Source organism: Mirounga leonina, unplaced genomic scaffold (assembly GCF_011800145.1).
Source record: "Mirounga leonina isolate KUSES-001 unplaced genomic scaffold, KU_Mleo_1.0 Mir_170, whole genome shotgun sequence".
Taxonomy (NCBI): Eukaryota; Metazoa; Chordata; class Mammalia; order Carnivora; family Phocidae; genus Mirounga; species Mirounga leonina.
Genome location: NW_023270433.1, coordinates 3,294,390 through 3,304,573, shown reverse-complemented (window position 1 = coordinate 3,304,573; position 10,184 = coordinate 3,294,390). Strand labels below are relative to the sequence as shown.

Sequence of the window (10,184 nt, the reverse complement as noted above, 5' to 3'; positions counted from 1 at the left end):
ATTAGATCAAGGGCTGAGTATACAGCTTTTGGCACCCAGTAAGGCCAAGACATTGAGGAGCTTTATAGGGGTTGCCGTTCCTGAACCGGCTTGATTCAGGGACCCGGCTGGGGGGTTGGCCACGCAGGCCTGGGCCAGGGACAGAGCTGGCCCCCTGCTGGCCTGGGCTTCCTGACCGGGTGCGCTCAGATCCTGAGGGTGACGCTAGTTTTCAAGGGAAAACAGATGCTGTGAGGAGAGCGCGTGGGCAGAACGCCTCTGCGGCTGGAGCTGGGCCAGAACTTCTGGGTGAGGAGGGAAGGGGAGATGGGGGGACACCCCCTGGCTGCGGGCTTCTGCAGACTCACCTATGGGCCATGACTGTGGAGGAGGAGGAGGAGGAGGAGGGAGGAAGGTCTTTTCTTTCGAGCATGATGTTTGGCCACGGTGGGAACCGCAGTAACTGGGCTTTCAAGAAGCACTCAGCAAGGTGCTCCCCAAATCCCCGGGGACCTCTCAGGCTCAGAGGAGAGATGTTTCCCCTGGGCGCGCCAGGGTGGGGCAGGACAGGAGGCCTCTCTCCAGGCGTGAGATGGGGGAGGGCAGGGGCTTGCGGGGGGCGGGGGGCAGGGGTGGGGTTGCAAAGTCAGATGCAAGCACAGCAAAGGGTAGAGCAGTCCAGCTTGGCCGGGGGCCCTGCGCTTCCAGCCTTCTTGTTGACCTTGGGTAGCAGGAGGATGAAGGACATGGCCAGGGCACAGTGGTAGAAACTGTGGACATAGGTGTAATCCCAATCCTGCAGGGGCAGGGGAGGGTGGGAGGGGGATGGGTCTGTGGCCTCAGGCGCCCCTCCCCCACTCTCCACGCCTCCTGCATGCCTGGCATGCCAGGGCACCTGCCAGTCACACACGCCCCACCCTCCGGAATCTGGCCAAGTGCCCTCCTCCAAGGGGCCTCTCCTCAGCATCCAGCCCATGGGCAGTCTTTCCTGACCTCAGACCCCTGGAGCACTGAAGGTGGAAAGTGGACACTGGGCCTTTGACAATGAGGCTGGGGCTCCTCCCTCCCTCCTCCCTCCTTCCTGCAGTGCAGGCTCCAGCCCCAGGCCCCATCTGGGCTGTGCACCTCATCTCAGATCCACGCAGACAGTGAGAGCCCTGGCTGGGGATGGACGGTGCAGGGTGGGAGCGAGGCACCCCTCCACCCACCGGGAGGGACAGAGGAGGCAGGAATGTGATGCTGAAGCCGCCCCGAGGCGCCCCAGTCCCCGTACCTCGAAGAAGAAGCGCAGCATAAGGGCCAGTGCCCCAAAACAGAGGCCGGGCCCTATCTGCTGGGTGTAGACACTCTTGTCGGGGTACAGACCTTTCTTCTCCTTCATCTGTTGCAGCTGTGGGGAGAGTGGTCACGCAGAGAGGTCACAGGGCGGGGATGCTGCTCAGAGCTGACCGGAGAGCAGGCCCCGGGCACGCACGGGCCCCTTGGCTATCCTTGGGCGGGAGATGGGGCTCAGGGAGATGCCCCACGTGCCCCGTCCCGTGGTGGGAGGACCCAAGGGAGCCCCAGGCTGGATGGCTCGTCTGGGAACCCCCTGGGCCAGTTTGCCCTGTGAAGAACCCCAGCCCCTGCCTGCCTCTTTGGGGCCTAACAAGGCCACCCCTGCACATGGGCCCCTCCCAGCCAGAGGGGCCCCCAGGGGACGAGTCACAGCAAGGGGGTGTTGGAGTGCTGGCCCCTCCCACCATACGGCCCGCGGGGCGCCTGTGGGGTGGTCCAAGTGACCCTTCAATGGCTCGTAGATCATTATCCATCGTAGTGCTTCTGAGACAAGCTGACCAGCACGTGAAACTCTGGTTGCTCAGGTGCTCACGTTAGTGGGGGGGGCTTGAGCAGGCATTGACGCTTGAAAAGATGGGTTCACGTACACTGAGAATGTGCAGTAAATGAGGGACCACATCCTGCAACCTCGAATCCCTGGGGCCAGGGTGTTTCAGAGTGCAGGGTGTTTGGGATCTCAGCACGATAACCGCCTGGGCACACAGCGGATCATGGAAGCCCCCAACCACACCGCCCCCAGGGCCCTGTGCCGGCAGGGGCAGGCTAGGCCACCAGAGTCTGGGGTGCGGGTTTCTGGAATTTGCCATTGCCGATAAGACATCAGGCCCTGCACGCGCACAGGCAGCGTGTGGGTGCGGCTGGGGGCGCCTGGGCGCTGGTGGCCAGGCCGTGCGTCTGCCCAGGGTCGGGTCCTAGCCTGGCCCGGCCCTGCCCTGCAGCCCCCACACCCACCTCTCTCTGCTTCCTCTCCCCGAGGGCTGCTGTCCCCAGCTCGGGCTCAAGCAGGGACGAGCCTCCAAGAGAAAAATCCACCCTCATTCCAGGGAACAACTGCCCTGGAAAATCCAAAATAAACTCCACGTTAAGTGGTCTGAAAAACACAATTTGAGCCCCAGATGTAGGGAGCCAGGCAGACCTCTTGGTTCCTGTGTCCGGATCCACAGCCCGAGGGCCGTGGAAGTCACCGTAGCGCTTCCCAGGGAAACCAGCGAGTGGCTTCCACTCTGGCTCATTACGTTCCAGCGCAGATCCAGACCTGCCAAGATCTGCAGGAGGAATGGCCCTCCAGGGCAGACCAAGCAGCCTATCCTACTTCCTGCTGGGGAGTGAGTGCATTATCGAGACCCAGGGCTCTGTGTTTATGCATTCCAACATGTCCCTTAACGGGGTCCTTCCCTGGGTCCAGACGCAGCAGACCCAGTGTGCCTCCCCTGCTCTCACAGGCAGCTCCGAGGGGCCTCCTGGGTCAGCCTTCCCCCTTGGGGAAGCTGGAGTGAGAAAGAGGCTCCTTCTCTTCTCTTGGAAAGTCAAGGCCTGACCTCGCCTGGTGCTGTGTGACTTGTTGATTGCTGACCTCTCTGAGCCCTACTTCCTTCACTAACCGAATGGCAGAACAAATCCTCTACTCCCTGGCTGTAGGAGGAGCAGGGCTTTCTTTTCCTTCCTGCAGCTGTAAAATGGGTTGATGGACACCTTCTGCACCACTTGCCCAGCCTGACCCCTCTTCCCAGAGAACTGCCCTCCTGCTCCCCAGGTGGCCCAGCAGCAACTCCCCGCCCCCATCCCCTGAGGCCCTGCCATCTGGGCCTTAATTTGGGGGCCTTGAGTGGGTGTGTGACTTGGGCTGGGCCGGACCAGCCCTCCTGCCAGCACTTGGAGTTGGGACACCCTGAGATTTCAGGTGGAACTCCAAAGGAGTGAAAATGTGCCAGAGGGATGTCACCTTGGGGCCTGGGCTGCTGCACGGCTGGAGGGTGGGCCCAGCCTCAGGCCTGCCAGCAGGCCAGGCCTGTATGCTGCTCCCTGCAAGGTTCAGCTCCTTCCCTTCTGGGGCCCCAGGAAGTGCCCTTGGGTCCATCTTGCTCTAGCATCCCTTATTAGCTTGGGAAGCATGAGCGGCTTTCAGCCCTTGCAGCCAGGAGGGCCTTGGCACAACAGAGGATGCAGGGAGGCCTGGGGACCAGGTGTCAGGCTCAACTTCCTGTCCACCACACACCACAGCCTCCCTCCTCACTAGAACCAAACTCAAGGCTCACTGCCTCCATGAAGTCTTCCCAGATTAACCCAGGCCATTTCCAATTGCTTTTGCACCTCTAAAGCTGTCATTCTCTGCAAAGAATAATGATAGTAGTAATAGTTCCTATGTGTTGAGCACATTAGAAGCCAGGTTCTATGCCAGCATTTTAGATGCATTAACTCAATTAATCTTTGAACCAACCCTATGAGGTAGGTCCTGGACTGTTCCCGTAACAACCACTTTTCAGATGTGGAAACTGAGGCAGAGAAGTGGAGTCACTTGGGTTAGGTCCAGATGATACAGACGGTGTCTGTATAGTGGGGGCACCTGATGCGCACTGTCTCTGTGTTTTAGCTGAAGCCCTGAGATGGGAGGTAAATGGAGACGCCAAGGTGGAGGGGTCACAGGGGACAGGTGCGCCCGTCCGCTGAGGCTCGCACAAGTACGCACCCACTTTGTGGCAATGATGAGGACGGCCGTGCCGATGGGGCCCGAGTACACCCCATAGCCCCAGCGGTCGTGGTAGATCCGCACCGCGATGGTCAGGACGCCAAACATCACAAAGGTCGACCTCTTGGGTTCGTCGAAGTCGGCCAGCGCTGGAGGTGGGGGAGAGGAACCGGGAGAGGTGAGCGGCCTCTCTGCCCCTCCCGGCCACTGCTCCTCCAGAGGCATCCCTTAGGGGCCCCGGTGCGGGGTGCCCCCAGCCAGCGAGACCCCATGGCCCAGCCCGGCCACCCCGAGGTCTGAGTTCCAGCTGGTTGTAAGGGACAGACGTGGACAGAGCAGCCTGGGCTGCGCTTGTGGGAAGCTGCTTTCATGAGCAGGTCAACGCATACTTGTCCCCGAGGACCCCAGGGATGAAGACAAAGACACACAAGTAAGAGACAGGAAAGATCTGGGTCCTTCATGGGGCCTGGGCAAATGGCAGGGAGCCCATGCGATGGGGCCCACGCGTCCTGACATTGCCGCCAGACGGCGTTAAATGAGAAAAAAGGTACAGAAACAATGCACTTTTGAGTGATTCCGTCCTCGCAAAAAGCTGAGCTGACAGTGATGTGCGTGGATGCTTGTATGAGCCTCAAGAAAGTCTTGGGGGCAAACCCTGACATGCGAGCCGTGGTCTCCCAGGGGAGAGAGCTGGAAGCCCTTCCACGGGTTCCACGGCACGGCTCCACCATGTAAAGTGGTCTGAATGAGCCTTCGTTCATGTGTGAATTGAACAGGATGTGAGGATGGGACTTAGGGCATTTAAGGACTGTGCGTTCTTTTTCATTGATTAAACCAGGCTTCGAACCCCAGGAGAGGGGAGGAGACGCTCCTGATGAGGGGTGCGGAGCAGAGTCAGTGGGCTCTGCTGTTTCTGGGAGCAGGCAGGAGGATGGCGGGGACACTGGGCGACAAGGCGTGGCCACTCACCCATCAGCGAGACCCACATGCTCAGCGCTGTCCCGTAGACACTGAAATACTCCAGGACGTCGTGACGCATGAAGCAGAGCACCGACAGGCCGGGCCCGGTGCAGGCGTGGTAGAGCTGCCGGAAAACCCACAGGGGTCAGGGCCTAGAGAGGACGGCTCGGGAGCCCCAGGACCACGGCTGGGTCCCAGCCATGCCCCCCCGCCAGCCAGGCCACTCACTAGCCGCGAGGCTCAGGCAAGTCAGTTTGTGCCTCAGTTTCCCCACCTGAAAAAAAAAAGGGGAGCCAAGTGCTCCCCTCATGGGGTCTTGTGGAGGTTAGACAAAACAATCCACATGAGAGGCTGGGAGCCTGGGGATGTGCTCAGGGCTCGTTTGTGTCTCTTATGTTCTATGTATGACATGACCAGACAGAGGCCGGGCATTGGGCAGGTGAAGCCCGCCAAGGTGGGGACCCCAAAGATGTGCCCTGCACGTTCCTTTAACACCTGGGTTTACCGACAGCAAGTACGTATGTGTTCCTTCAGCGCCTCTGGGCGTGAGGCCATGGCCTATTTTTGGGTGCCCATCGGCCCGGCTTTCTCCTCTACCGTTCCCCCCTGTGGTGACTGGGCTACCCCACTGGGGAAGTCCTCAGATGTGAGTGGGCACCAGGACCCTGGCGGGGGCGGGTGGTATTATGAAGACTTGGGTTGCTAACTCAGCAGGTCTGGGGTGGGTCAGAGATCTGAATTGTTAAGAGTTTCTCAGGCTGATGCCAGCCACCCGTGGGGAATACACTTTGAGAACCTCCGGCTGTAGTTTTCAGCTTCGGTTTCTTTAAAGTTCTGGGAGACTGCGGAGACCACCGTGCTGAACACGGCATAGTAGGTTCGCCCATCTCTCTCCTCTAGTCTCCCCAACACCTAGTTTAATAGCAATTAAAAAAATATTTTATTTGTTTATTTATTAGAGAGAGAGAGAGCATGAGTAGTGGGAGAAGGAGAGAGAGAAGCAGACTCCCCACTGAGCAGGGAGCCCGATGTGGGACTCAATCCTGGAACCCTGGGATCATGACCTGAGCCGAAGGCAGATGCTTCACCAACTGAGCCACCCGGGTGCGCTTTAATAGCAATTTCTAAAGCAAAATGCCTCTGTGGAGTATTCTCAAAGCAGTCAGCTGATTTCTTACAGAAAACAACTCTCTCCTTTTGTATACACATTTCATCACTTTAAGTAATATTTAATTACGTGACGTAATTATTTTGACAAGTTCCACGGACATAAACGAGCTTGGGAACCAGCACAATCGACTCTTGGTGAGCCCAGCTCAGCAGGAGGGAGGAGGCGCGCAGGAGAGCAGCCCAAGTCTGGAGGCCCAGGGATGTTACAGGGGGAGCAGCAGCCCTGGGTCACCAGTGAGTTGAGTAAGTTGGGGTCGATTTAGAGCTCTATTGGTTATAATCACAGGTGACCTAAAGTTATGGTGCACCTAGGAGGCATGAATAGAGGTATAGTATCCAGAACAAGGGAGGTGACAGTCCTGCTTCTCTCTGTTCTGGTCAGACCCACCTAGAGAACTGTGTTGAACTTTGGCTGCTGCACCCTTTAGAGTGACATAGGCAAAGGCGATGGAGGAGAGCAATTAGGTTGTGGACATGACAGTTTAGCTGGGGCAAGAGAAGCTTCAGGTAGGGCCTGATCAAGGTGCTCAGATCTCTGTGGGATAGAGCAGGGAGAAGGACACTTGCTGCGCGTGGCTCTGGCAGGCAGAGCTAGGCCCTGTGAGTGACGTGGATATTCTCCCACTACTTCTAGAACTACATCCCTCCCCCGATCATCTGCTGCTTCTGCACCCATGCTTCTCCTTTGTAGCACAGGTCACCACGTATAATCACAGACTTAATCACTATGAGATTCTCGGGAGTGTCCACCCCAGTCCCATGAAGAGCAGGAATACTCTGTCTCAGCCTGGCTGTGCGGATGCAGGGCCAGGGAGACAGGGTTTGGAGTGGTTTGAAGGAGAGCTGACCCAGGAGCGTCTCTCCCACCAGGCCCTTGGTTCATCTCTGTTGGACAGGTGGGGAAGGGGAGAATCAGAGCAGCGCTACCTGCCAAGGAGGCAGGGCAGAGCAGTGACTGTGAGGCCTGCCTCCCTCTTCCGATGCAGGGGCGGACTTGGCCCCTGAGGGTGCTGGCGGGGGTGGAGTGCCGCTAGGGGTCTGGTGGGAGACACCACAGCCTCCTGATCCTCGCTTTGTGAGCTCAGGTGAGTGGCCAGCAGCTTGGGGCCTCCTCTGTCAAACAGGGGCGAGAATACCGGCTCTGCGGGGTGGGCCAGGGGACTCCCCGTGACAGAGTACAGGGCTCAGTGTTGGGCACAGAAATAGCGACTGTCATAGGAGGGTTCTGGTCCACAGAAGAAGCCACATGGGAGCTAGAGGTGCAATGGTGTCGCTTGGGGCTCTGGGAGAAAGGGGCTGAGTGTGGCTTTGAGGTCGGAGGACATCTGTCACAGGAGGCAGCTGCTTCTGCCACTCTGGGCAGGCTAGGGTGGGACAGGGTGGGCCTCTGAGGTCAGCCTGGAGGCAGCTGGGGGCCAGCTCAGCCCCAGCAGGGAGGGGTGGCCTGGCGGTGTTTGTGGGTTTCGGGGGCTGGGTCTAACTAACATGGACCTGGGGACAAGACCCCTGGCTCCTCTCCCCAGAGCTAAGCCCCTTGTGCCCGCAGAGAAGTCCCGGGTCCACTCCGTGCCTGGGTTTCTCATCTGTCAAACTGACTTCCTGGAACTCACCCAAGTAGGGGTCCCTTGCGGAGCTAACGAAATGGCATTGGGCAAGATGCCCTGAATGAGCCGAGAGCCCCAGGGTGCATCTGGTGCTTACAGTGACATGTGACTCAGCCGCTGTGGGACTCAGTTTCTTCATCTGTCAAATGGGCCGGTCACAATCTCGGGTTCACGGGGAGCTGAGAAGACTACATGAGACAGTGTGTCCAGAGCACCAGCACGCCCCACAGCCTGGACGCTGGCTCGCAGCCAGCACCGCCGTGGCCAAGGTCTCTCCCACCCCGGCATGGAGACTGAAGCCCCAGGCAACCCCCAGCCCCAGGTCCCTGCTGCCTAAGGGAGCGCCAGCCCGTGTGAACACCCAGCTTCTCCCCTTGCAGGTAAGTGTGGGTTCGGCTCACGAGGACGTCGGCGTGACAGGTGCGCACACGTCTGCAAACACGTGCGTGTGCTCACAGACCTCGCTGCCCAGGGCTGCCCTAAGGACCCGGACACTCACCCACAGGAGGCCTGCTGCTGAGGAGCGAGCCCAGCCAGCGGCAGGAGGCATGCAAGCTTTCACATGTCTGGCACCGCCACAAGGAGGAGACTGGGGGACCCTCGCCTCCCCAGTGCCTGCTTCTCGCGGGAAGCTGGGCTTCAGAGAAGGGTGAGTCTGACGGGAGTTGATGGGGCGGACCGTCAGAGTGAGGGAGGGAGTCCAGCTGTGAGCGTGGGGGCCTCAGAGGGACGCAGGTGGGCACTGAGCCACAGATTGGTGATGGGTGGAGGGATGGGTCATCGATTAGGTAGGTAGAGTGATGATTGATTAGATAGAGAGGTACATAGGTAGGAGGGTAGGCAGACGGGCAGACGGACAGACAGACAAAAGCTTTCGGATGGGAGATGGAGCCACGGAGACCCGTGGAGGGCCAAGGGAACAAAGCCAGACAGGGAAAGACCAGGAGGTTTGGGACGAGAGCAAGTTCTGTGGAGACAGAGCTCCAGAAATCAAGAGAGACCCAGACACAGACAGAATAAAAGCGAAAAAGGCAGATGCAGAGAAAACCAAGAGGAGAAATGCAGAGGGAGAGAGCTCAGCTGGGAGGGAGGGGGAGAGAGAGACAGTCATCCAGGCATATACATGGAGAAAGAAGGACTCAGAGAGAGACGTAGGCCTCAAGAAGGAGAGACAAGCAGACGTGAGCAGGCCCTCCTGAACTGGGGCCAGCTCCGGAATTCTGGAATCAGACTCACCCAGGCCCTATGCATTCCCTAAGCCCCGCTAACCCCTCCCGGACCTAGCTCAGCCCCTTCCTCCCTGCTCTGCTGCCCTGTGCTTGTAGCTGGGAGAGTGGCAGGGGTGGGGGGCAGCCTGGGGTGTTCTGCCGGCAGCAAGACGAGGGGCACCCCGGAAGCTTCGAAGGGCTTGTCCTGGACTGACTGACGTTGGCCCGTTGTGAGCTCGGTCTTGCGCACACCAATCCTGGCACAGATGGGGAGACTGAGGTCCAGAGAGGAGGAGGGCTCCCCCAACCCTCTCTTCCAGTCTCCAGGCTCTTTCTTTCACCTCCAAATCACTTTTCTTCCTCACCAATACAGGAAGGTGGTGGATAGATGGCCCTTCTCCTGCGCCCTTGGGAGGGTTCCCCAGACTTACCGCCACAAAGAACATGGTAAAGAGGTAGACCATGGCCTCCATGTGGAACCTCCGCTTGGCAGCAATGCTGATAGTGGGGAGGAAGGCCAGGCTGCTGAGGGTGGGCAGAAGCAGTTTCGCTGCGAGCGTCCCCATGGGCCGGGGAGCAGGGGAGGGCGCAGGCCTCCTGGGTCCCCAGGGCAGAGAAAACCAAAGGGACAAGGCCTGCTCCCTTTAGTGGGGGCTCGGATGGCAGCTGTGGTTTGAACACCAGGAAGGGAGGCAGGGAAAGGAGTGCATATGTTGAGAGCACATGGATAGGGTCCAACAGCTGATGTGCCATGTGATCAACACTTGTCTCTGATTTTTTTTTTTTTTTTTGAGAGACCAGAGTAGTTGATTCAAGGAGACCATACTTTTTTTCTTTGAGGCAACAGCCTTGGAGTAAAGTCCCCATGAGTAGAATCCTCAGCTTCCAGCCTCTTTCCGTCTGGGCCCTCTCCCCAAGGCCCTAGGGAGCCCAGAATGAGTGCACCGTGGTCTCTGCGGCTTGAGTCACGTGTCCGCTGGTGTTAGAGGTGAGAGAACCCCAGGTTTAGTCAATTCTAATCGCTAAAGAACCTTGCAGACAGGCGTCATATTTTACCAGCCCACATCACGTCCCACTCGCTTGCTCTTTCCCCACCTTGGTTTCCTTGGCAACTGGACTAATGAAACAGTCTTTTCATACTTGGTTACATTGTCTCACATCTGTAGTAAACAGCAGGATGATCTCTAACGTGCTCCCGGTAGGAGGCTGAAGCTTGCATCTCAACATCCCTCCGCTGGC

The 10,184-nt window shown here is 58.5% G+C and overlaps 1 protein-coding gene across 1 annotated transcript; it reads right to left on the bottom strand.

The window, feature by feature from the left end:
- Positions 1-625: 625 nt before the first annotated feature.
- On the bottom strand, positions 626-9,623 carry MYMK (myomaker, myoblast fusion factor). The gene is made up of 5 exons (XM_035016644.1): positions 9,377-9,623; positions 4,973-5,087; positions 4,004-4,152; positions 1,253-1,369; positions 626-775 (listed from the first exon to the last, which is right to left on the bottom strand). Exons 1-5 carry the CDS (start codon positions 9,509-9,511, stop codon positions 626-628), a joined length of 666 nt encoding a protein of 221 aa, XP_034872535.1. The 5' UTR covers positions 9,512-9,623.
- Positions 9,624-10,184: the final 561 nt, after the last annotated feature.

Excerpts from the sequence above, each read along its gene's own strand:
- MYMK (XM_035016644.1), bottom strand. The coding sequence starts at position 9,511 with ATGGGGACGCTCGCAGCGAAACTGCTTCTGCCCACCCTCAGCAGCCTG. Across the intron at positions 4,153-4,972 it reads CATGTGGGTCTCGCTGATGG|CGCTGGCCGACTTCGACGAA; the intron begins GTGAGTGGCCAC and ends CCCCACCTCCAG. Across the intron at positions 776-1,252 it reads TGCTGCGCTTCTTCTTCGAG|GATTGGGATTACACCTATGT; the intron begins GTACGGGGACTG and ends CTGCCCCTGCAG.